Source organism: Lampetra planeri, chromosome 60 (assembly GCF_965212315.1).
Source record: "Lampetra planeri chromosome 60, kcLamPlan1.2.h2, whole genome shotgun sequence".
NCBI classification, from domain to species: domain Eukaryota; kingdom Metazoa; phylum Chordata; class Hyperoartia; order Petromyzontiformes; family Petromyzontidae; genus Lampetra; species Lampetra planeri.
In genome coordinates, this window is record NC_136166.1 from 3,054,268 (window position 1) to 3,081,731 (window position 27,464).

The window sequence follows — 27,464 nt, forward strand, 5'->3', positions numbered from 1 at the left end:
TCTTAGTCTCACATGGTGTTGGACCAGATGACGCCAAAAGGCGCAGGTATTGTGGTCTATGCAAACATGACTCCTTGTAAAAAAAAAGTGTCAGTTTTGTTGCTAGATAAAAGGGTAAAAAACAATTATCGTGTTTAACTTCGTTCACACCGTTGCGTAGCCAACCGCGCTAGTCGGAGGTGCCGGGGAAGGACAACAAACTAAACACAACAAGCAGTTCTCAAGAAATGAGTTTTCAATCTAGATTTCAGAGTGCATAGCTCCGGAGGCTTCCTAATACCCATCCAGTTGCTTCCTAACATTGGCTTTTCTAATGAATAGAGTCGTTATTGGCACTGGACTCTGAAGTGTGCGGTAACTAATGTTCAGACGTATGCACAACCCTTCTCTTGACAATTGCCCGGTAAATGAATGGCATCGATCGTCATTCTTCATATTGCCCTTTGCTTTCAGCAGCTCTCCCTCCGTTCCTGTTCTGGGTCATCATTTCGCACCTCCGATTAGCACGGTTGGCTATATATGGTGCGAAAGAAGCTCAACAGACATCTCCATGCCCTGCCCACCACAGTACACGTCGTGGTCTCACCACTGCCAACCACCTCTTTCACTGTCCCATCCTCTGGTTCTCCACCAAGGCTTCGTGCTTTCACTTCTGCGGTGCACAACATCTGGGTGTAATGTACAGTCGCGAGTATGTAATGACGGAAACATTACCCCAAGCCAATATGCAGCCAAACGGCTATTTGAAAATAAACAAAGGTCTCCGATTGGTAGAAAGAGGCCTCCACGGTGATTGGTCACGAGGCAGACTTTTAAAGGGATTGGAGGAATGATGTTTGAACGAGATCGATCAGAAAACGGAGAGGATCCATTAGAGGGGAAGGACAGGGATTGGTTAAGGGAGAAACAAGGACAAGAAGGTTCCAGAAAGGGGGCCTGAGGAATATTAAAGCGGAGAGCACAAGGAGTGGGGACGCTTGAAGGAAGTTAGAAGCTGGAATACAAGCACAAAGCCTAGGGCCCTTTATTGTGACTCTGTCCAAATAAAACAGTTTCTCTTACTACGTCGTCGTCAGAGTCGTTACAAGTAGACTGCGCGAATTAAAAGTCGGTTTGTGAGTTCTAAATCGAGACTTTCTGTTACCTCGCCACCATCATTGCAGGACTTGAAATCAGTGGGGTGAGGTGGAGGCCAAACTCGGCGGAGGGAAGAGGGCGAGCGGGTTTGTGCGGTTGGAAAGAAATCTCGAGGTTGGCGACGGGGGCCGACTGATGTCCAGAGGGAGACGATTCTGTAGCGATGATGCAAATTAGGAAGGAAAGCATAACACGTAAACAAATATCTTATCATTCGAAATAACAAAAGATGCGCTCTGGCTGACTTGAGTTTTCATGTGTCCTGTACACATCCAGATGATCGATTATGATCACTGTTACATTGTTTTTATAGCATTATGTTAGTTATTTCTAGAAAGGTTTAGTTTAGCCTGATTTTTTATGTAGTATAGAGTTATACTTAAAATTTTTATCTATATTGTATTATGATTATTATTGTGATCTCACATCAAAATGGGATTTTCTTTTGCACATTTTTGTACGCACCATAAACAAATTGTGCTTTTTCTGGAAGATTTTATTGTTTTTGTAGGGGAAGTTTCAATTTGCGCACAGTAAATTTGAAATGTATCTTGTAATTTTATTGTTTGTTGCGGTTGCACCCGAATCAAGAGCCGAATGGCTCACAGCGTTATTCCAAATAAATGAAAAAACTGAAATGAAACTGCAGCAGGCCCTGTACACGTGCGTGAACTTGCTATGAATGTGAACTTTGGGATTCTTACGAATTGCCTCACTCGCTCAAGCGTTTGGTGCGTCTCATCTTGGCACGGGTGGAGCGTTCGTGTGTCGCAGATAACGGACGGCAAAGCCTTTGTGCAGACACATTTGTCGTGCGGAGCGAAAGAAGTTCAACGCACTGAATTTCCCACCATCCTCCACGTCGATGACACCTTGGAACCGAACAGCTGTTGAGGTCGTTCCTCGACGTGCCCGTTCGAACAATTCTGTTCTCGCGTAGGGTGTCAGCAGCAGCAGCAACAATGTGTTCAAGGAGCTTACAGATGGCCCTCCTACGTCGAGAGGTACTCTCGCCACGATGAGAGGAGGGCTTCAGCAGAGCGAGTTGCAAATGACAGCGGCAACATTTTGTGAACGGGGGAGAGTGGGGAATGGCTCTCGGCGCGGATTAAACAAACAACGAAATATGCACCGCACGCAAAGCACTTGCAGCGAATGCCCGAGTGTCCACACTGAAGCATTAATAAAACAAACACCGGCCCGCGTGACTCAGTCCCATCTGTGGCGATTCCTACCTTAAAAAAAATATTTTAAAAACGTTTATTAAAAAAAGTATCCATATTATCCATAATAGAGGTTATTTTGGGGGTTAGATCGCGTAAATATACATGTCGTTAAACCCACCACCACCCGACACAGCAAATTATTAAGGTTGTGTCACATATCAACACGTGCCAATTCGTTTCGAGGAGAGCCACACACCGGTTGTGTGTTGGAGGGTAAACCCACAACATTTACAATTCGAGTATGACGTTTCGCCAGTAATTATAAATAGCATCATAATCAGTGCTTGTGAAGAGTTTCGCCTGCATTAAGTCCGTTGGGCCCGGTCCAAATTTTGTCTGCTATTCTATCCTTGCGCATGGCATTATGGCAGCGTGTTCTGGAGCTAAATGCCACCAAATAAATGTTGACGTCTGCTGTTGGCCACGGCGAGAGGGATTCAGCGGAGAGAGAGAGTTCATGTCGTTTTGCTGTTCCTCCTACTGTTGAAGGAAGGAGCGTAGGGACTACGGTGGTTGACCGGCGCAGTCCATTGTTTAGGTTGCATGGTCACAGTCTCACTATCGTGGCTCGCCTGTAAAGTATATATATGGGTCTCTATGAGTCTATGTGGGTTTACTATATGGCCAATAGTTTGGGTTGCACGGCCACAATCGTCCCCTGGCTTTTCTTTCGTGTGTGTCTGGGTCTCTATGTATCGGTGTATCTCCGTGTATCTCTGCTTGCGTATAGCATATTGTGTTCAGAGAAGCCATATGCCACTGTCGAGTTCTGCCAGCCATGCCGAGAGGGCTTCAGGAGGGAGAGTTCGTGTCGTTTTGCAAAGCATTTTAACAAACCAGAACTCGATTTTAAACAGCGCCATTCAGAACAAGGCCTCAGCGCGTTGGAGAAAATAACCCAACCCTTTAACTAATAAAAAAAATAAACAATCAATTCCTCCCCCCTACACAGGCGGCTAATGAAACAAAAACAAACCAGAAATAAGCAGCCGACTCTGTGGTGGCACCTGCGATGGCAACCCGCGAGTTGCTCAAAGCGAATTACGCAATGACATTCTTTCATAAGCGTGTTATATCACACGATCTACTCTCATTCGCCACGGAACGCAACACCGGCGTCGCTAAACACCGCTCCGTCGGACGAACGCCGACTGGAGAGGTGGTCGCCTCCCCTGCTGCACCTGAACGAGGTTACTCCACGAGAGTGGACGGTTGGATTCCAGCCACGGGCCGTCCGACCCCGAGCCGCGGCCATCGCCCGTAAATTTTACGTCAACGATTCTGGAATGTCACCAACCCGCAACACACGGCTCACGACCACACTGCCGTGGCTCACTGGCCCCTGGCGTTTGGTACGTAACTTTTGCGGCGTCGGGCCTCTCAACTGAGACGTTGGACCTTCGTTGACTGGTACCTGGCTAAAGCAGGTTGACGTTAACGCCCACTGACAGCGACGCTGCCGTGGATCGTTGTAAGAGGTTTAAGGTGCAGCCCTGTAAACGTCTTGCTCACGCCACTGGAGGCAGCTTTAGAGAGCCCTTCTAAATTGATATTTGGCCTAATATTCCATGCCGGCCAGACGTATTAGAATAGGTGAGAGTACCCACACTTTACTCCACCGGACACGGCCTGCCGATCGACTGATCATCTATAACTGCTCGGTGGATAGAAGCCACGGAATTAAAAAAAACAACAACAACAACAACCTGACGTATTGTTTAAATGTGCCACACAGGGAGATCGAACCGGCGTCAGCGTCGGGATCGAACCCACGACCTCCTGTATACCAGGCGAGGTAGTTAACATCTCCTAGCCATCGTGGTGTCCCTTAAACCACGGCAGAATGCTGTGGTTCAAATGTAGCGCAGTAAACTTAATATTGCCCATTATAAAAATTTGAAAGTCATTTTATTTATGTGCTGTCCGTTTTCCTGGGTGAAAAGTGCTGGCGGTGTTACCTCCTTGCGCAGTCCTGTCCCAGCCTGGCTCAAAGACTCAACAAACACAATTAATCACCATAGATTATGTCTCGGTATGTTTTCGTGGGGTTAAGCTACGTGTAATACCTTAAGATCTGCACTGTAATCGCCACTAAAGAGTACTCAATGTTCTAGAACTAATGAGTAATACCGTACACAGCTGTGTGGTCTTAACTCTGCCTCTGAACTTGACCCTTGACCTGCTGTCACTGCTGCATAATACAATATTAAATCGGTACAGTTTAATTATATAGTAATACAATGTAACTTAATTTAAAACGTTACGTTTCTATGGGCAAGTGCGTATATTTCATGCTCCTGCGATATTAATGTACTTCTCTAACGTATTAACAGTATTCAATATCGAATTTAAAACTGCTATGGGTTTTTTAAAGAGAGAGCATGTACATTCGTAACAATTGTGGCTCTAACTCAGCCTCGCTACTCCAAAATAGTGTTTTTCCCCAAAACAATTAGTCCTTCGAAAACGCCCATAATGGGAACCAAACGAAAACCGTTTATACCAACCCACGATTAGCATTAAAACGGTTAATAATTGACAGTCCTCCAACCAGCTTGGGTGGCTGATATATAACGCTGTTGAGTCACAGGGCCCCCTGCTCCGATGTTTGCGAATGCCAAGTGCTGGGAGTTTATGCCTTGCGCCACAGACGCAGGCAAGCACTGGCCGGAGTTGCCGGAATAAAGGCAGCAGCAGCATGAGCACCGGCCATAATTTTTGAACCGGTCCACGAAAAAACATAAAATCGCCAGGAACCTTTAATTTATTTTTGCCAGCGATGGCCACTCTGCTTTGGATTTTGATTCTGCACTCCGTCTCCCACGTCGTCGAGGCGCGGGCGGGCGACGGGAAGAGGGTGTGGGACACCTTCCTCAACATGTCCTATCCAGACGAGCGGCTTCTGCTGCCCGACGAGGGCTTCCCTCCCGGTTTCATCTGGGCGACTGGGACGTCGGCCTACCAGGTGGAAGGCGCGTGGAGGACCCACGGCAAGGGCCCGTCCGTGTGGGACACCTTCACCCACGCCCGGCACGGCCCGTCGGGCGACGTGACCAGCGACAGCTACCACCACCTGGACGGCGACCTGGAGGCGCTGAGGTTCCTCGGCGTCTCCCACTACCGCTTCTCCGTCGCCTGGACCCGCATCTTCCCGGGCGGCGTGGCGGGGCGGCCCCGCGAGCAAGGCGTGCGGTTCTATGACGGGCTCATCCGGCGTCTCCTGGCGGCCGGTGTCCAACCCGTGGTGACGCTCTTCCACTGGGACCTCCCGCAGGCGCTGCAGGACGCGGGCGGCTGGCAGAACGAAAGCGTCGTCGACGCCTTCGCCGACTACGCCGCCTTCTGCTTCGAGGCGTTCGGAGACCGCGTCAAGCTGTGGATCACGGTGAACAACCCCTACGCGGTGGCGATGCACGGCTACGGCAGCGGGCTGCACGCGCCCGGCGTCTCGGGCTCACACCGAGCCCCCTACCTCGTCGCCCACAACCTCATTAAGGTAACGTGAAGTCTGGTCCTGTCGTGGGAAGAGGGCGTCGGGGGGGTTTGGCTGTGACAACGTCGGGGTGGGGTGCACAGCGTAGACGCCAGGCAGCGCTGGTGCCGAGCCGGGTGGTTGCGGTGGCTACGTTGCTGCTGCTGCACATAGCTGCCTGTAGTCCAGCGTTGTGGAGGCGGCAGCGAGGGTTGGTGGATCATCGCACGGATGGGTTTTGAAACTCCCTTGCCGTGGGCGTCGAGGGAGGTGCCATACCCTGGGTCCGCCAGGAGAAGGCGGTCGAGGAAGTTTGGACTAATCGCCATCTGTTTCCATCTGTACGGGGATAGGGCGTGGGGTTTTCTCCCAGTGCTCCGGGGCTACGCTGTGGGCAACAGAGGGCACTGCAGCAAAACGATTGTCGTACTGTACTATGCTGCAACGTCGATGCTCCCCGCGTTCACCAACCCACGCTGCGTGGTGAAGTTCTGGTCAAATAATTCCCACAAGCCACATGGCATGGAGAGGCCCTAATCCATCAGCGGATTGACAAAGCACAGTGCATTAGTTATTCGTAACGGCCAAAGTAGTTACATTTATACGACAGTATGATCTAAAGTGTAGATATCTCATTGGAATTCCCATTCGTCGACTTTTTCAGGGTCCACTCCATGCCACTGTCATCGTAATCACCCAGTGCTGGAACGTTTAGCACTCATGAGTGTTGGTCCAACAGCAGTTTGCCGTGTTAAGAGAGGACCCCACTATGTGTATAGGGCGGCAATGGGAAATAGCTGCTGACCAGCAACCACGATAATGTTACTTCTCACGGTCTGCGAGCGACGAAGAAAGGGCTCCAGGACAGAGTTTGTGTACTTTTGATTTTCCTCCATTGAAGGAGCGCAGACAGTGGTATACTATATGGTCCATAGTTTGGCTTGCATGGCCATAATTACACTACTGTGGCTTGGTTTTTTTCATAGTATCTCTTTGAGTCTCTATGTATCTCTGAGTGTCTATGGGGCCGTCCATAAATTACCGTCACGCACCTGGGGGGGGGGGGGTCAGACATTTGTGACGATGTGTGACGAGGGGGGGGGGGTTGAGAAATGTGACGTCACATCAAAATATAGACAACACGTTCTACTTAACTAAATATAATTTTTCATAAATGTTTTCTCCTACAACATCAGAGTGCAGCGCCACATTAAATACGCACTACAATGAGTTTAAAGCGATTTGAAGAATGTTTTTTTTTGGGGGGGGGGCAGAGCTTTGTGACGTCATATTTGAGGGGGGGGTCTGACTTTTTGTGACGCCGTGTGACGAAGGGGGGGGGGGTCAAAAATCTTCCAAAATCGCGTGACGTCATTCATGGACGGCTCCGATGTGTTTCTAGCTGTGTGACTCAATGTATCTCTATATAGAGTCTCTATGTATCTTTGAGTCTCAATGTGTCTCTAGCTCTGTGTGTCTCAATATATTGCTATGTAGAGTGTCTATGTGTGTCCCTCTCTCTTTGTGTTTCAATGCATCTCTATATAGAGTCACTATGTACAGTGAGGGAAAAAAGTATTTGATCCCCTGCTGATTTTGTACGTTTGCCCACTGACAAAGAAATGATCAGTCTATAATTTTAATGGTAGGTTTATTTGAACAGTGAGAGACAGAATAGCAACAACAAAATCCAGAAAACGCATGTCAAAATGTTATAAATTGATTTGCATTTTAATGAGGGAAATAAGTATTTGACCCCCTCTCAATCAGGAAGATTTCTGGCTCCCAGGTGTCTTTTATACAGGTAACGAGCTGAGATTAGGAGCACACTCTTAAAGGGAGTGCTCCTAATCTCAGCTTGTTACCTGTATAAAAGACACCTGTTGACAGAATCAATCAATCAGATTCCAAATTCTCAACCATGGCCAAGACCAAAGAGCTTTCCAAGGATGTCAGGGACAAGATTGTAGACCTACACTCGGCTGGAATGGGCTACAAGACCATCGCCAAGCAGAGTGGTGAGAAGGTGACAACAGTTGGTGCGATTATTCGCAAATGGAAGAAACACAAAAGAACTGTCAATCTCCCTCGGCCTGGGGCTCCATGCAAGATCTCACCTCGTGGAGTTGCAATGATCATGAGAACGGTGAGCAATCAGCCCAGAACTACACGGGAGGATCTTTTCAATGATCTCAAGACAGCTGGGACCATAGTCACCAAGAAAATAGTTGGTAACACACTACGTGTTTTTCTGCTAAGGGGACAGGACAACTTCACCGCATCAAAGGGACGATGGACGGGGCCATGTACCGTCAATTCTTGGGTGAGAACCTCCTTCTCTCAGCCAGGGCATTGAAAATGGGTCGTGGATGGGTATTCCAGCATGACAATGACCCAAAACACACGGCCAAGGCAACAAAGGAGTGGCTCAAGAAGAAGCACATTAAGCTCCTGGAGTGGCCTAGCCAGTCTCGAGACCTTAATCCCATAGAAAATCTGTGGAGGGAGCTGAAGGTTCGAGTTGCCAAACGTCAGCCTCGAACCCTTAATGACTTGGAGAAGATCTGCAAAGAGGAGTGGGACAAAATCCCTCCTGAGATGTGTGCAAACCTGGTGGCCAACTACAATAAACGTCTGACCTCTGTGATTGCCAACAAGGGTTTTGCCACCACGTACTAAGTCATGTTTTATAGAGGGGTCAAATACTTATTTCCCTCATTAAAATGCAAATCAATTTATAACATTCTTGACATGCGTTTTTCTGGATTTTGCTGTTGTTATTCTGTCTCTCACTGTTCAAGTAAACCTACCATTAAAATTATAGACTGATAATTTCTTTGTCAGTGGGCAAACGTACAAAATCTGCAGGGGATCAAATACTTTTTTCCCTCACTGTATCTCTGAGTTTATGTCTCAATGTATATCTTATACATCTCATTGGGTTAATTATTTGGTCCATAGTTTGGGTTGCATGGCCAAAATGGCACCACTTTGGCGTGTGTCTTTAATGTTCCATTTAAGAAGGAGATGTTCCCATCAGCTTATCGAAGTTGTGATGCGGTTGATGGTTACACCAGTGGTGAGTGGGTGAGTGAATTGGTGAGTTGATGGTTACACCAGTGTCTTGGAGGAGAAATGTCAAAGCCAGGTGTGATGTCTGGGTCTCGAATGAGGTGTTCGTTCTGGACGTCCGTGTTGTCTATTAGCATGGGGTGGCTTTGTATTATCGTGCGTTAAGTTTTCTTGGCGTCTTTGCACGTGTGAAGCCTGCGGTGTGACCTGGCTTGGTCATAATATATTGAAAATAAGCAACTGTAGGCAAATCATCCCCGTGGAAGTCCACAGTTTGTAAGTGTGACGCAGTGCAGCAATTTAAATTGTGTTCACAAAATTTTATGTTTACAACACTGGGCACACAATCTCCTTCAATGACAAGCCACTTGCAAAGACAGTGCATGCATCAACAACCGTGCTAACCTCCGATTAGCGCGGATTTCTATGTACAGTGCGAAAGCCATTCCGATGGGTTGAGTAACCGCTTACTCTTCGGATTATGTTGTCAGTTTGATCACTCGAATAATCTTATTTAGAACTGCGTTTTGTGTTTAGTTTGTTGTCCTTCCCCCGCACCTCTGATTATCACGTTTGGCTACGTACGGTGCGAAATAGGTTCGACATACATGCAAATTAGTTGGGGGGGGGGGGGTCTTACCTCTGTTTCCACGTGTGCCGCTGGGCGGGAGGTGACGGGCGGGGTTTGGTGACGGCATCATCGCGGAATGCGTCACGCTGGGCGTGGCTTGTCGGGGGTTTCCCGCCTTCGGGAGAGAGGCTGTGGGGGCGGTCGCATTGTTAAGTCGATTACGGTCTCCATCCACTGATCGACAACGTGTCCCAGCTCGCGGCGCGTAACTTGTTAAATCAATGTCACTGGTATCAATCCTCTTTGGACAAATGTGATCTTGCAGACCCCGCAATCCTGATGAATTACCCTACCGATGAAGTTAGTTATTTAGTTACAGTCGTCTGCCGGAGCTGCCAAAAGAGCGCAAATTAAACTTGTTCCTAAGCATGCACCACTCTTTAAAATGTATTATTTTAAAGCCCCTTTATAAGTACAGCCCCTTTGTCAATCCACTGCTGGATGGAGCCCCCTTCCCACCCATGCCGTGTCGATCATGGGGGGAGGGGAGTGCTTGACCATACTTCCCCACACTGGTCAATGCGGGTTAGTGAGGGAGGGGTAGCCCAGGACAGGTTCAGATGTCACGCCATGGCCAAGAATTCAACTCGGGTTGTTGGGGTTCATAGCGCAGCGCAAAACCACTCCCACCACCACGCTTCGTAGACCACCAACGTGTAACAAAGATTCTGTTTCCCACTGCTACTATTGCCATGTTCGGTCGAACAGTCGACCAAACGAGGCTCTCTAAATTACCGCATTTTTTGTTTGTTTGTTTAATCGCTTTACATTCTCCTGCCAGCCGAGAAATACGCGAACGCCCGTGGTTGTGCGTCTGGAGACTTTTGGCTGAGAGCCCTCGCTAGAATCCTGCCACTTCTCCGGTTCCCTGATGCTGACAATTTAGCCACACGGCCGGCAGCTGAGCGGCGCTTGCGTGGAGACCCATATGATTGATCACCTTGTTCTGCACCTTCGGTTTTCTTTGTCAGATCGGCGAAGCAGAAGCATTTTTTTTTGGTGTGAGTTCCACCGTCGTGACGTTGCGCTGCCCTTGCGTCGTGGTCGGACGGTTCCATTCGATCTCACCGGTGCGGCGTGTTGAAAAAGGACTGTGCAAGTTTCTAAACTCACCCCTCTCCCATCCACCCCTACCACCTCTGGTCCAGCCAGTGCCGGATTAAGCTAGTGTGGGGCCTGCATAGCATATGTTATGCAGGGGGCCTTAAATAAAAACATTTTTAAAACACAAATGTTTTTCTTGCATAGTAATTATATTTTATTTATTTGCAATACAGCCAAATGATACTAAAAAAATCGCTAACTTTCAACAAACACCAAGTCGTTCGTAAACGTTGAAGGTGGTATAGTACTATAGTAATAGAGCAAGCGCAGAATCACTGAACCTGAATTGATAGCGTAAAAGCATTTAGCGCGGGGCCCTTGAAAGTGCATATGTAGTAGCCACTTTTGCTACTAGGATCATCTGGCACTGGGTCCACCCAGCTATGTAAATGGATTTAACCGCAGTCCATCGGCAGGTGGGGCAGGTGGTGGCATCCTTTGCACGGAATAGTGCTATAGAAATAAATACTTGATTGATTGAACGCCCACATCTTTCAAGACCCCAACGTGGAAGAGTAGGCTAAATACCATCTTAAAGGGGCTGCGTCGAGCTCCCTCTCGTGCAGGTCGCTTCCTCCAGCAGTGGCGTGAGCAAGCGATTGCAGGGCTGCGCCTGCATCTTTTTATACATTTACATGATTTATTTTCTTCTTTCATAACTGAACGCAGACCATCAAACTTGCTCAAACATAACCAGGTATACTATATTGGTTACAATGTAGTTTATTGCAGGCAATATTTACAAGACAGCGTTCCCCCCTCGCTCTATGGGGTTGTAGTGGTAGGATCGTTCCAAGAAGAGGGCGCACAAAGCGAAGTCGCACGAGGAGACAGATGCCTACCGAGTAGCGCACACAGCGCACACAGTACAGACACAGTACACACACAGAGTACACACACACAGTACACACAGTACACACACAGAGTACACACACAGAGTACACACACACACAGTACACACAGTACACACAAACAGTACACACACAGTACACATACAAACAGTACACACACACATTACACACACACAATACACATACAGTACACACAACACAGTACACACACAGTACACACACAGAGTACACACAGAGTACACAGAGTACACACAGTACACACAACACAGTACACACAACACAGTACACACAACACAGAAACACACAGTACACACACCACAGTACACACAGTACACACACAGTACACACACGGTACACACACAGTACACACACAACACAGTACACACAGTACACACACAGTACACACAGAGTACACACACAGTACACACAAACAGTACACACACACTCGGTACACACACAGTACACACAAACAGTACACACACACACGGTACACACACAGTACACACAGTACACACAAACAGTATACACACACGGTACACACACACGGTACACACACACGGTACACACACATTACACACAAACAGTACACACACATGGTACGCACAAACAGTACACACACACACGGTACACACACAGTACACACACGGTACACACACAGTACACACATAGTACACACACGGTACACACACAGTACACACACATGGTACACACACATGGTACACACACACACTGTACACACACGGTAAACACACATAGTACACACACACAGTACACACACATGGTACACACACAGTACACACAAACAGTACACACACATGGTACACACACAGTACACACAAACAGTACACACACAATACACACACATGGTGCACACACAATGCACACACATGGTACACACACACAGTACACACACAGTACACACACACAGTACACACACAGTACACACACAGTACACACACAGTTCACACAACACAGTACACACAGCACATACACAGTACACACACAGTACACACAAACAGTACACACAACATAGTACACACAGTACACACAACATAGTACGCACAGTACACACAACACAGTACACACAATATAGTACACACAGTACACACACCACAGTACACACAACACAGTACACACATAGTACACACAGTACACACACAGTACACACACATGGTACACACACACTACACACACACACAGTACACACACGGTATACACACGGTACACACACAGTACACACAGTACACACAAACAGTACACACACGGTACACACACGGTACACACACGGTACACACACAGTACACACACACGGTACACACACAGTACACACACGGTACACACAAACAGTACACACACACGGTACACACACAATACACACACATGGTACACACACAGTACACACACATGGTACACATACAGTACACACACACAGTACACACACATTGTACATACACACACATAGTACACACACAATGCTGTCCCACGTCTGGCCGCATAGCCGCGTGTGGAGTGAATTAAAACCGCCTTTAGCTACATTTTGGAAGACAGGTTAGCCGCATATAGAGCGCAAAATCGCACACACCAAACCCACATGAAGCAAACAAATAAAATAAACTACTTTTATTGTTCCAGCTAAGGCTCACTGAGCTATGTAGCTCTTTTCCAGAAGCCACAAATGATAGCTCAACAATGTGGCTTAACATATGGTCTTCCCAAAATCCATAAGGAAGGCACCCCGCTACGACCCATTGTGTCGACGATAAACTCTCCTACGTACAAACTAGCCCGTTTTCTATCAGATACTCTGCTCCCTTTCACAGGCAAGACCTCTTCGGCAGTACTCAACTCAACCCAATTAGTCTCTATGGTTAAGGACATGGTACTATCTCCTGATGACATCCTCGTCAGCTTTGATGTAGTATCTTTGTTTACCAAAGTCCCAGTACCGGACACCCTAACAATAATTGAGGACTTAGTCCAACATGGATTGAATTCTGATGCACCTGCGCTGGTTAGGCATTGCCTCACCAACACCTATTTTACCTGGAATGGCACCTTCTACAAACAGAATGAGGGTACCCCTATGGGCTACCCTTTGTCACCAGTTATAGCCAACATGTTCATGGAAAAGTTTGAATCAGACGCCATCCAGACATCCACCCTGCGTACTTCCCTGTGGAAGAGGTATGTGGATGACACTTTCGTCATCTGGCCACATTGCCTCCCAGCATTGAACCACTTCTTGGACCACATCAATTCTAGACACCCATCCATCAGATTCACCATGGAAGTGGAGAAAGACGGTAAACTACCATTCTTGGATATTCTGTTTGAGAGGAGGCCTGACGGATCCTTGGGACATTCTGTCTACAGGAAAGCCACCCACACAGATTCCTACTTGAAACCGGATTCCCACCACCACCCATCTCAAAAGAATTATCTCATCAAAACGCTATACCACAGAGCCCATGGCATTTCTGACAAACACCACCTGACCGGTGAATTAAGACATGTACATTGGGCCCTCAGGATGAACGGATACTCTGACCGTACTATCCGCCAAGCTGTCTCTCCCACCACACAGAAACAGCCATATGAAACTCCGACCAAAACCATCACGTTACCATACATAGCAGGCGTGACCAAAAAGATCTCCAAAATTCTAAACAAACATAAGATCCAAGTCCGATTCAGTACAGTGCATAAAATCCGTGATCTGATTCCATCTGTGAAGGATGTCGTTCCTGACTTACAGTATCCTGGAGTCTACAAATTGAGTTGCATTTGTGGTGATTGCTACATTGGAGAAACGAAACGTCATGTTTCTGATCGTGTCCGCGAGCACAAGTCAGATCTGAAACACGGCAGAACTGATTCTTCTGCCGTTGCTGATCATTGCTACAACTCGGTGGGCTCTCATGAAATTGTCTTTTCCGAGACCAAGGTTCTCTGCAAACCTCCCGGCTACCATCAAAGGTTTGTACACGAAGCCATACAAATATACAAACACAGACATAATTTCAACCGTGATGATGGGTACAAACTTAGTAATCATTGGAAAGATGTTATCAACCACGCAAAAAAGACTTAATTACACTTTTTTGGACCATCTTATCTGACAGGCACTATTTTACTTTACTTTACCGAGTGTTAACATCCCCAGTTATTTTTTAACAGTACTCTCTTCATTGTTCAGCCAGCATTGGTATAAACATGGGCATTTTCGTTCTTTTGTCTATCATGTGTATCAGACCTCCCCTCCCCCTCTCTGTCCATTGTGTTGGCGTGTGCAGCAGCAACCGCGTCCAAGCCGTCGTCCATTTTTTTGCCCCGCCTCCCCCTCCCGATGCGTTGTACTTAGCACTCCGTGCTGTCTTTGAGCCCCGCCCCCCTCCCTCCCGATACGTTCCATTCATTGGCTACCACATTCTGATGAGCTCCCCCCCCCTCTCCTCCCCCCTTCAACTTGCTTATAAGGGATTACATCTTGAATCATTGCCTCACTTGATGCAGCTAATTCGGCTGTGACGGTCCCACCTGATGACGGAGACTTGTGTTGCCTCCGAAACGTCGTGATTTTTGTTTTATTTTATTTTCATTAATTTTGATGTTTTACCTACGTGACTTTACCGAAAAAGCCTAAGAATATGATTCCTTGCAGTCACGAAAGCTTCAAATCTAGAATTTACAGTTATCCCCCCGTTAACATCACCGATCTCAAGATGCTTGTGGTATTTAGGCACTGCAGACGTTCAATTGACTTATTGTGCCAAACCGATGCACATGCCTCCTGTATACATTAAAGAAAAGTCACATTAGTGTGATTGTGGCCAAGCAACCCAAACTGTGGACCATATAGTGAACTCATAGATAAACACATAGTCACATTGACACTCACAGAATTACATAGACACATAGAGGTACATAAAAACACATTGAAGACAAGTCACATGGTGGCCATGCAACCCAAACTATGGACCACACAGTGAACCACTGGAGTCTGTGCCAATTCAATGGAGGAGGAGGAACAGTAAAACTACACGAACTCTCTCTGCTGAAGCCCTCTTGTCGTGAGCAGCAGACCTTAACACCTTCCTGCGGAGGGAGCTGGTAGGAACGTTGGGTTGCTCGGTCAATGGCCAGGGTCAACGGCGGCGTGGTGTATTCCGAAAATATGGTTGACTGTGAGGGCGGGCACAAACCGGCGTGAGAAGGTTAAACGCTGAGTTTTATAAGGGCACCACGGGGTGACCAGCCCCTCCCCACCCAGCCCCACCCCTCCCACCCCCCACCCAGCCCCACCCTCCCCACCCAGCCCCTCCCCACCCAGCCCCTCCCCACCCAGCCCCTCCCCACCCTCCCCACCCAGCTCCTCACTGCACGACGGATGGACGGACACAATCATCCCCTGTGGGCTGGTGTAACCAAGAGGTTCCTACCAGTAAAACTACACGAATTCTCTCTCTCTGCTGAAGCAGCAGACCTTAACATTGACATCTAGCTCCAGAACACATTGCTACTGTCATCATGCGCAAGAATAGAATTGTGCCAAAGACGCAGTGACGAACACCCTACTCTGATCCGTGGCATAGCACGCAATGTGCACTCGTTGGCAACTTAATATTTATGGGCACATTGCACATTGCAGCGATGGATGCTTTTCATAGTTGAGTTACTATTTTGTTGTTTTATTTAACACCCCAACCTGCTCTCATCTAACTCTGTACAATATTTCATAATTTGTATCTCGAGGTTGGTGAACACGCTGCACCGTGAACCCCAGCTCCCTGAGATTCCCATTTCCCCCCCAAAATAAATCCTCCCGCAAATTTGTCACAAGCATCACGCGGTATCTAAAACAAAAATAATTGTAACGTCGAGGTTCAGTGGGCGCGGCGCGGGTTTTATGCGCATTCTTTACGGACGTCTGATCCCCATACAAAGCGGCTCTTTGCGGCGGATCGTTTCAAACGTTTTTCCCAGCACACGAACGCTCCCCCAAGGCCTGTACCGGCCGGTTTGGGTCTAGAGTGCTGCCAGCCATTAACGCTTTTATGAGCCTAGTGCCGAGGTCAAACCGAAATGTCCTTTCAGCGACAAACCTGCAAATATTTATTATCGCCAAGAGAACACCGCAGGGCCACGCGGACGACGAATGGTCGATATTCGCGAATTAAATCGCGGCGCTCCCCTGGCGAGAACTCGGAAATTGAGACGAACGAGGTGAAGGATATATCGCGAGACTTAAGAGGCATCGGTGGAGTTTTGACTTCTGTATTTGGAGGGGAGGGGGGGGCAGGGGTTCACTTTTAACGTGTAATTTTTATTTATTAATTTTCATTAATGTGTTATTAATGTGTTATTTGTATTAGGTATTGGCTAGAAATTTGTTCCAACGTGATTTGGTTTTGCCCACAATTTCACTTTTATTGTTCATGCACTTAAAGCACTATGCATTGCATTATTTTTGCACGAATAGTGCTATATAGAAATAAAGTTTGATCGATGGATTGATTTGTCCCTCACATTAGGAATCGCGCGTGCATATAATTAATTAATGTACAATCTTAATTGTAAGCTACTTGAAAATAAATTAACGAAGATGTCCCCCCGCAAACTCCGTCCATGCATATAAAAGATCGCAGAGGACAGCAAAAAGGGAAGGCAAAAAGAGTGAACAGGGTGTCCCGGTTTAGTTTAAGCACGGCGTAAGGAGTCCAGCACCAGAGGCAAGTCAACACGAGGGCACCAGGGCCGTCCCCTTCACCACCGACGGAGCCTATCGACGTCTTCGTCAGTCAAACGCGTTGAGTCGAGGTCGACGTCGACGTACTTGTACGTCGACCTCTAACCCCACGGGTTCCTCGCTCCGTCGCTCTCGGCAGAGCGCCAACACTCCACGCTTCTTTGAACACAATGCAGCTTTTTTTTTAAATCCTTTATATTAAGTTCACTTGCTTGCTTGCTTGCGCGCTTACGACCGTGTACATCTTTCGGTCGTTTTTTAACCCACTTCTCGTGATCCAATCAAGCTGACATTTTGCACACAGACTCGTTGTGCGTGACAATTTATTTTCCTGAAATTTTTTTTCCAACATTTTCCACTTTTTAGGGAAAAAAAAATGTCACTAACACAATCATATATTTTTCCTAAACACAGAAAATTATTCAAGAAAACAACAAAAATGTACAATATAAACAATCATACAAAAACTGAAAACCTTATAATCCTTATATACGACTTTCCTTATATTTAATTTAAAATACCAATGTGATAAAAATGAAACTCTTACTCAAGAAAAACAGAAATGAATAATAAAATAAAACCGATGCCACGCATATAAAGGATTTATAGTGAAAAACTTAGTTTTTACGGGTTAATTTTTCTTGTACAAAATGTCTTGGTCAATATCCACGCTCATGGCCGTTGCCTGGGCCACTGCCTGAAACGTGTCGTATTAAGAACCCTATTAGGGCTAGGCCAATGCCTGACAGTGACGCTGTGATATAGGTTGTATATGTTACTGTATTCTGCTTTAGGGCAGCATTATTGCCACACACTTTGAGCATCTATACCTAGTGATTTTTTCCCCCCGCCTTGTTCTTTGTTTGACATGGTAATGCAAATACAAAGATCCCCTGCATAGCCTTTAGGGGCCGTCCATAACTGACGTCACGCACCTGGGGGGGGGGCAGATATTGTAACGATGTGTGACGAGGGGGGGGGGGAGTGAGAAATGTGACGTCACATCAAAATGCGCCACTTTAAATAAATATAGAAAACACGTTCTACTTAATTAAATTGACCTTTTAATAAATGTTTTGTCCTACAACATCAGAGTGCAGCGCCACATTAAATACGCACTACAATGACAATAGTTTAAAGCGATTTGAAGCATGTTTTATTGGGGGGGGGGGCAGAGCTTTGTGACGTCATATTTGATGGGGGGTCTGACTTTTTGTGACGCTGTGTGACGAAGGGGGGGGGGGGGTAAAAAATCGTCCAAAAGGCGTGACGTCATTTATGGACGGCCCCTTAACAGATTGTTGGAGCAAGTTCTCGGAGCAAGTAGCTATTAGGGCAGGCACGGCACACTCGTGGGTGGGTGGCCAGCACCACGCCCGACCGCCTTTGTCTGCCGAGTCTACACACTGCGCCATGCTACTCATTTCAGGCTGGGTCGACTTCGGGGAGGCTCAGGACTGGTTAAAACGTTGGTCACTATTGTTTATGGTCACGAGCAGGAATTGAACTCGGGGAGCCGGCTTCGTGGCGCAGTGCACTAACCACTGCACCACCGCTCACTTCTCTTTGTTATGCACGCACCCATACACATACACACGTACACACGTGCACACATACACACACGTGTCAACAGGCGCACGCCCGCGCGTGGCACGTGTACCACGCGCGGTTCCGCCATCGGCAGCGCGGCCGGGTGACCATCGCGCTGGGCTCGCACTGGGTCCAGCCACAGGGGGCTGGCAGACCGCCCTCCGCGGCCGAAACGGATGCCTGCCAGCGCTCTGTCGAGGCTTCTCTGGGCTGGTTCGCGTCTCCCATATTCGGCGACGGGCGCTACCCGCGCTCGCTCCGGGAGCGCCTGTGGCACACGCTGCCCGAGTTTGGCGAGAGCGAGCGGCGCGCCGTGCGCGGCACGGCCGACCTCTTCGCGCTCTCCTTCGGGCCGGATAACTTCGTGGGCGTCGAGGCGAAGGCGCGGTTCGGCCAGCGACTGTCGCTGGGGCTCAGGGAGGTGCTCAACTGGGTGCGCGCGGAGTACGACGACCCCGAGGTGCTCGTCGTGGAGGCGGGTTGGCTTGTGAAGGCACATGTCGGGCTCGACGACACCGCGTCCATGCACGTGCACAAGAGCTTCATCGGCGAAAGCCTCAAAGGTAAGTGGGGGTGGGTCACCCTCGTGCCACGCAGCGACTGGGCGCCTGGGTTCGATTCCCGAGTCGGGCACCTTCCTGTGTGGAGTTTTCTGCATGTTCCTCCCCTGCCCCCACCGACCCCCGTTTTTCATGTTTCCTCCGGTTTCTCTGATTTTCTCCATGCAATAAGAAGTAACTCCTCGCTTAACGACGGGTTTGCGTTCCTGGAAAACTCGACATTAATTGAAACGACGTTAGGGGCCATTTATACATGACGTCACGCCCCTGGGGGGGGGGGGGTCAGACATTTGGGGACGATGTGTGACGAGGGGGGGGGGGTTGAGAAATATGACGTCACATCAAAATGCGCAACTTTAAATAAATATAGACAACACGTTCTACTTAATTAAATTGACTTTTTAATAAATGTTTTCTCCTACAGCATCAGAGTGCAGCGCCACATTAAATACGCACTACAATGACAATAGTTTAAAGCGATTTGAAGCATGTTTTATTTTGGGGGGGGGGACAGAGTTTTATGACGTCATATTTGAGGGGGGGTCTGACTCTTTGTGACGCCGTGTGACTAGGGGGAGGGGGGGGAATCGTCCATTTTCCAATAAGAAACAATGTAAATATGGAAGGTTATGTCCCTGGGAATTTTAGAATCATACTTAAGAATATAATTAACTTTTTTGAAAGTATATACAGTATTTAACAAGAAATAAAAGCTAATAATAGCACAGGTGATTAACTGTAGCTATAAGCAGAGAAAATGTTAGGTGAGGTTAACACTCACCAGTGATGGTTGTGGAGCTTGCTCGAGGTGGAGTGAGGTGTTGGTGCCACAGGGACACTTCCAATTACTGTTGCACAGCTTTCATCTTCATTTCTAGGTCGAGTTACTTGTACCATTGCAAAGTATGAGTTGCTTTCCTGCAAACTTTAAGCACTGCCCTCCCTGCTTGCATCATCCTTACTCATTCCAATCACACACAGCATTCCGCTCACACACAATATTCCCATCACAGGCCATTTCTATCACACACAGCTAGAACAACATCAACAACAACAGCAACAACAGCATCAACAAGAGCAACAACTGAAATAACAGTAACGCAAATAGCAGCCACAACAACAGCAACCGAAACAACAACAGCAACAACAATAACAACAACAGCAGCAATAGCAACATTCGCAACAGCAGAAACAACACCTTTTCATGGCGACGCTGCGACTTCTGCTTTGCTGCCAGGCTGCTTGCGGCCTGGTTCTGCTCTCGCTGGACTCTGGCTGAGCGAGCCGAGCGGTGTAGTCAAGCAATGCCTCACCTCATTCCTGGAGAGTGATGGACGGGCCACACCGGGAACTTCTCTTGGCTTGGATCGACAAACCAATTCTATCTCACCCAACGTTGCCGACTCACGAACAGACTCGGCCCAGCATCCAACGTGCAGCTGGGAGTGTTGATTGGCCGACTTTCTGGTTTAAACTACTTGAGGTCTACACCCACTGTGCTACGATCTGCTGTGGAAATATTGACCCCGACCTGAGCATGCTCGTCACTTGTTGTGTTGCAGATCTGGTCAGTTCTTCTTCTGCCCTACATCCACACGATCACAGAAGAGCGCCTTCATCACCATACTGATGAAGGAGCAGGGCTTCTCAACTTTGGATTGGTCAACGCACACTTTATAGTTAAGAAGACGGCACTGACCCACGATCTGATCAATGATTATGCACTCGAACTACTGGCCGTTACCATAACCTGGGTATCTGACGACTCAGCGGACGTTATTAAGCGATGACCTAACAGTTACGCTATCATACATCACCATCGTAGTGAGAAGCCTGGCACCAGCAGCCCACATGCTGGTGGAATCGCACTAATTCACCCTGAAGACAGTTGCGTGAAAATTCTTAGTGACTCATTAACAATCACGCTATTTGAGCTCCTGTTTGTGAAAATAACTAATAGCATGTGGGGGCTTACGACTGCTGTCATCCATCGATCGACCGCCGTCTTCACCGCTGTCAGAATTCTTTTCCGCGCTTTCCGGTCTGCTAGACTTGGTTACTTGACTCTTGCTACATCAGCTGTGGTGACCTGAACTGCCCTGGACCGTCTGGTTCTTGTGATAAAATCAACAGTGATCTTTCACAAGATTATCGACAGTCAGTTTAACCCAGCACGTCAGCGGCAGAACATGTAACTTGGGAAATATACTTGGGAAATATCACATCTTCACACCCACTGATAACATATCTGTAACTGACATTATAAAAACGTGGGTATTTCAAGCCTACGTGTTAAACAGTCGATATTTTAGATCACAGTCTCGTAATGTGCAAGTGCTGTTACCGATTTTTTACCCACCCGTGACAACAAAGACTGGAAACGACTGGACCACGATGCTTTGTCAGAAATCTGGTCATCATCATCATGAGCATGTATAAACCTGCATCGACGGTCGATCCATTTGCAGCTCAATTAGAAAATTACATTATTGCTGTTTTTGATGAAAACGTCCCCATCACAAATAGAACAGGAAGAGCGCAGTAATGGTATATCACTGAAGGCGATCGCTGCAAAGCAGACATGGAGGCCAAAGTTTTTTTGAAAAAAAACTGTTTTTGAGATTGTTCGATTCACTTGCAGAGCAGCCTGCAGATATCCCAACCGACTCATTATTGAGTCGAGCAGATCATTCTATGCTCTGCATGTCAATGAGTTAGCTCGCGACTCCCATGCTCTGTGGCGCATCGTGAAGGGTCTGCTACACTCCAACCAACGATAAACCAGTCAATCCAGTCTGTCCACAGTACTTGGGACATTCTACACTAATAAAATAGTGACGATCAAGACAGCAGTTTCTAACTTGAAGGCAACACATTCTCCCAGATCAGCCTGGAACCATCGGTGGCATAGGTGTCGATGTTCATCACACGGTTGCCAAATGAGACACCCACGCTTGCCTACATCCACATGTCGATTCTAAAATCATGCGTAGCCGTGCTTGCGCCGCTGACTGTCCAACTGCAAACTATCACCCGATCTCAAACCTGAGTCCGATTTCAAAGGTCATAAAACACCTTTTGTCTGAAGTGGTTACTTCCCCACGTCGCTGTACAATGGACAGATTCAACCCGTTGCAGGTGGCATATCGGAAGTTCCACAGCACTAAGACTACCCTACTAAAGATCACTGATGACCTCTACAAGATCATGGATGACTGGTGCACCGCAGCATTACTCAGCCTCGATCTCTCAGCACTAATATGAATACTGTGCACCAGTATGGACTAGAAGTAGTCACACTCAATTTGTATAATTGAACACTGCAATGTGGTGTATCGCTGGAGCCCTCAAGTCGACCCCAACACCCTCGTTGCCCGTGCTGTCACACATCTTTCCCCCACCCATCCACCACAAAGCTGCAACTCTCCAGGAAGTCCTGCGATTCGAGGAAAACATTTGCCTCCCCATTCATCAGGAACTCAATAACGTCCCTTGTCATCACTTGAAGTCACACAAACCCTTTTGGACCCACACACTTAACCTTAAACAATGTGAATTCAACCCCAATGTGACAAGCACAAAGTGGCACACACAAAGTGCTTGCCATACATGTGTAGTGACTGGGTATGTCACTATGTGGTGCCGGGCCTGCGAGGCCACGGTAGATAGTATGTTGCCATTATGTATAGCTGGTTACTGGGCGCAGTACTAGCCCTAGCGGGGCTTGGGTGAGCGCTGGTTAGCGCGAGGGCACCAGGTACAGTATGCGGTGCGGGCTCCTGGTGAGGGAGCCAGAGAGTGCCAGGGTTACGTTGGGGCATGATACTCTGGGTGACCTGCTGACACGTGACTGGATGATATTGGTGGGGGGCCACCGGTGGACAGGGGCCGCTGGGGGTCACGTGGTATAGAGGAGCTCTCGGGAGCCTTGGGGAAAGAGCTGGAGAGAACGAGAAGGTGGGCGGGGCGAGAGGCTGAGCCAGCCCCGGCCCAGGCTGATATAACGGGGGCCCCGTGTGGGGCTCGGGGTTCTTGACTGTTGGTGAGTGAAGATCCACGTCGGGTTGATGATACCTTAACCACGCGGTCCGGGACCCAGCTCGTGGTCCGGACCAGGATAGCGGGACCGTGTCTAGTTCTGCCATAGCATGGTTAGATGGGCATTCAACACCCGAGTGTAGGTTACGATATGTTGTGTTGAGTTGATGTAATAAACAGTGTTGCTCCCAAGACAACATCTGCGACTCAGTTGGACTCACTACACATGAACCACAATACCTTGCTAATCTTGTCAAGGAGCATAAAACATCACACAAACTCTGGTCATCCTCACAGCAGCTTTTGGCTAACCATGGAACAAAGATAGTCACCGCATTGCGCGGCGCTTTCAAATGTGCTTCTGTGGCCATCTGGAACGCTCTTCCTTCCAATATTAGGAAGCCACTGGAACTGTGCACTTTTAAATCTAGATTGAAAACTCAGTTTTTTAGAACTGCTTTTTGTGTTTAGTTTTGTTGTCCTTCCCCTGCACCTCCGATGATCACGGTTGGCTACGTTTGGTGCGAAAGAATTTAAACTTGCGTACGTAAAAATGTCCATACCTTGTTGAAGGTACAGCAGCTTTGATAGCTGGATTGGCACCCTGATTCACCACCCTCACCCTTTAAGTCCTCAAACAAACGTCATGCCTTTGCCTGGATCACCAGTAAACTGAGAGGAATGTGGCACTGATTTTGATCTTCAAATCACACTCATTATAACAGGTGCTTCATATCTCCTGCTGCAAAACGGCGTAATGATTCTAATTTGGTTTCCAATGTGATCACCTTCCCACACATCATGGCACTTGAAGCAGTTAAGATCACTTCTTGATGTTGAGGGAAGCGGTGATAAATGACCTCAACAAATCAAAACAAAAACAGCCCACAATGAACTGAGATGAGGGTATGCCGCCGCGTACTGTATTACTCCGTGTTCTGTATCACTCCGCATTCTGTATCATACCGCTCAGCCGTGCAGCTCAAGAGAGTGAGGACTCCCCGTGAAGTATGGCCGTGTAGAGATACACTGGGCCGGTAAGGTGTGTTGTATAATAATGTATGTGGCACGCAGTGGCCTCGCTCTCCGCCATGGAAAGTAGTTTCTCACTGACAGTTAATTTAGAGCGATACCATGCGATGTTAAATGCATACATGAGTAGTGATTCAGTGGCGACTTTGTAGGGAAACAACTTATGTAGTTACTGTACCGGTATCGTCCAAACATTCCAATGCTTAAAAGTTACCTGAAAATTGCTCAATTGGGATTACACACAGCAGCAACATATCGCCCTGTACTGCGAAAACTTGTCAGAACACTCCTGACAAAAAGTTTTGCGATGCAACTGAGGCTTTCCTGACCGTCGCCATTAACATTATTCGTATGGAGTTCTAGATTTTTTGTATGAACTGTGTTTTAATTGAGCCTCTTCGCTCGGTGTCATGAATGTCATGAATTGCGATCCAGTTGCATGTGTTGACATGCTGTCTTTCCCCCGCACCTCCAATTAGCACGGTTGGCTACGTGTGGTGTGAAAGAAGTTCAACATACATGCATATATACACGACAAGAGGATACCCTCATCCAGCAGTGAATGGACACACGGGCTGGCGCTGTGCGCATGACTGCGTGCTCTTTGTTGTCACGCAGCCATGCACTGGGATGGCGTGAGGCTTGTCGGCTACACGGCCTGGTCGCTCGTCGACGGCTTCGAGTGGCGCTCCGGCTTCTCCATTCGCAGGGGCCTCTTCCACGTCGACTTCTCCAGCGAGGATAAGCGGCGGTGGCCCAAGAGTTCCGCGCACTTCTACCAGCAGGCCGTGGCCAGCAATGGCCTGCCGGCGTCCGAGGAGAGGGCCTTCGCCAACGGCACGTTCCCCTGCGACTTCCTGTGGGGAGTCAGTGACGGCGTTGTGCAGGTACCGCTGGGATGGATGCGGCGAGCGGCGATCCGCATTTTTATATTCGCGACACAATCCTGGCCATTTCAGAAACCAACGTGTGTCTCGGAGGTAAATGAGCGGGAGGTGCAGGTTACACTTTTATTAATAATAATAAAGTGAATTTGTATCTTTGCAATGCCACCACTGCGCAGTGTTTGCTACTTCTCGTAGAGGAGAGAGAATGATTCAGGTGGCGAGAGGAGGAACGACAGATGAGCGGGAAGGCAGCAGCCACGCGGTGAGTCGGCACCGTTAAATGGCCAATCTAATGTGGGAGGAAACCGGAGGAGCCAGAGAAAACCCATGCGTGCAAGGAGGGAAACACTCTATCCTATACAGATGGAACAGCTGGAGTCCACATGTTTGCTGTACTGCCTTCTCCTGGAGAGCCAGTGCATAGCATCATCTTAACGCTCATGAGAAGGGATTTTCACAAGAATTGTGTGATACACCAACCCTCGCTGCCTCCACAGTGCTAGATTACAGCCATGCGCCACCTTAACGCTTTAATTTCCCACATTCAAAAACAGCCCTTTTATAAATCCTTGGCTGAACGAGGGCTGCCCCACTAGGTATGGGTTATGGGGGTAATTTTACCATACATCTCGCCACTGAGGCGCCACTGTGGGGAGATGTTAAGTACCTCGCCTGGTATACAGGAGGTCATGTATTAAATCACAAGCCTGATGCCTGGAATTTGTAGTTTGCATGTTCTCTCTGTGGTCGCGTGGATTTTTCTCTTGATCCCTCCACATTTAGAATCAACATGCGTTTAGAGTATTTGACTGCTATACATTTCCACATAAGCCACTTCGTTGAGATATAATTTGTCTTCTGAAAAAGAGCTATATAGTTCAGTGAGCCTTACCTGGTAGGATAAAGAAAAGTTTATAGTTCGGTTTATACTTCACCAATGTTAAAATTATAGGCAATGTTTCTCAAGGTCCCCCATGGACTCACCACTGTCTACCTCTCCCCTCTCATGTTGCTCAACTCCCCTCCATGCACTCTCCTACCTCTCTCCTCTCACCTCACTCTACTCCACTCTACACTCTCTCTGACATAAATGATCATTTGCTGGAGCAAAGGCCCCAGTGACACTGTGCTCATTGGAAGGTTGCTCATTCTCTTCTGCTGTCCACATCATGTGGAAATCCCTTCCCTCCTGCCATCCGTGTTGTCGACTCTCTGTCCTTGTTCAAGCCCAGACTCAACCCCTTCCTTTTTTCCTCGGCCAATGAAAGACTGCCTCTATCCCTCTATGAAATAAACGTGCTCACTGTGTATATGGAGCATCGCGAGACATTGTCGCTATATAAACTAATGTTCCTTTACGACCATGTCCACATCTGGTCATCTCTCTGTATCCGTCAGTGTCTCCGTCTCGTTGCCTCCACGTCTGCCCATGCTCTCAGGTCGAGGCGCTGCCGGTGTCGCCGCAGTTCAGCGACGGCGCCGTGTACAGATGGAACCGCGGGGGCGACGGCAAGCTGCAGCGCGTTGCCGCACTCACGGCCACGCGCCGCCGCTCCGAGTGCCCAGACTACCCCGGTATTAGGGAACGGATCTCCCTGCTCAAGAAACTCCAGGTCAATGCCTACCGTTTCTCGTTCAACTGGAGTCTCATCGCCACGGGCGAAGGTGCCACCAACTCGTCTGCCCTTGAGTACTACAGGTATTGGAACTCTTCCGGTTCTTCTGCAAGTTTAATTTTCTGAATCTTGACTTAAAGATTTCGTGGCATCAGGAATTCATATTCTTTGGGTCTTTCAGTAAAATAACGTAGATGTTTCAAAGAAAACAACCAAAAACTATGACGTTTCGATCACAACACAAGCGATCGTCATCAGGAGGAAAGAGTAGGAAAGCTGCTGTTTTATAGTGTGTAGTCCTAGGGTCATAAACGAAGTGGCAGGGTCTAGTGATGTTCATGTGAGAAATTAGCATGTTAATGTAAGATCGGAGAGTGGTGTCCGCGATGAGTGCGCGGGTGGCTATGTTAATGTGAGAGATTAGCATGTTAATGTAAGATCGCAGAGCCACCGCGACGTAGAGGTCGGCGTCCATAGGTGGCCACGTTGGCGTGAGAAATTC

At 48.0% G+C, this 27,464-nt stretch overlaps 1 protein-coding gene and 1 long non-coding RNA gene across 2 annotated transcripts in view; one reads left to right on the plus strand and one right to left on the minus strand.

Moving 5' to 3' along the window:
- The first annotated feature begins 4,926 nt into the window (after window positions 1–4,926).
- LOC144736343 (beta-klotho-like) overlaps window positions 4,927–27,464 on the plus strand; it is a 32,501-nt gene continuing 9,963 nt past the window's right edge. Inside the window, exons 1-4 of the mRNA XM_078619012.1 lie at window positions 4,927–5,859; window positions 18,873–19,392; window positions 25,078–25,346; window positions 26,786–27,045. Coding sequence (XP_078475138.1) covers window positions 5,143–5,859; window positions 18,873–19,392; window positions 25,078–25,346; window positions 26,786–27,045 — 1,766 coding nt within the window. The 5' untranslated portion in view covers window positions 4,927–5,142. The remainder of the gene's footprint in view (window positions 5,860–18,872; window positions 19,393–25,077; window positions 25,347–26,785; window positions 27,046–27,464) is intronic.
- On the minus strand, window positions 17,546–21,467 carry LOC144736344 (uncharacterized). Its single transcript, XR_013588761.1, has 2 exons — window positions 20,171–21,467; window positions 17,546–19,595 (listed from the first exon to the last, which is right to left on the minus strand). It is a non-coding gene; the product is annotated as an uncharacterized LOC144736344 (long non-coding RNA).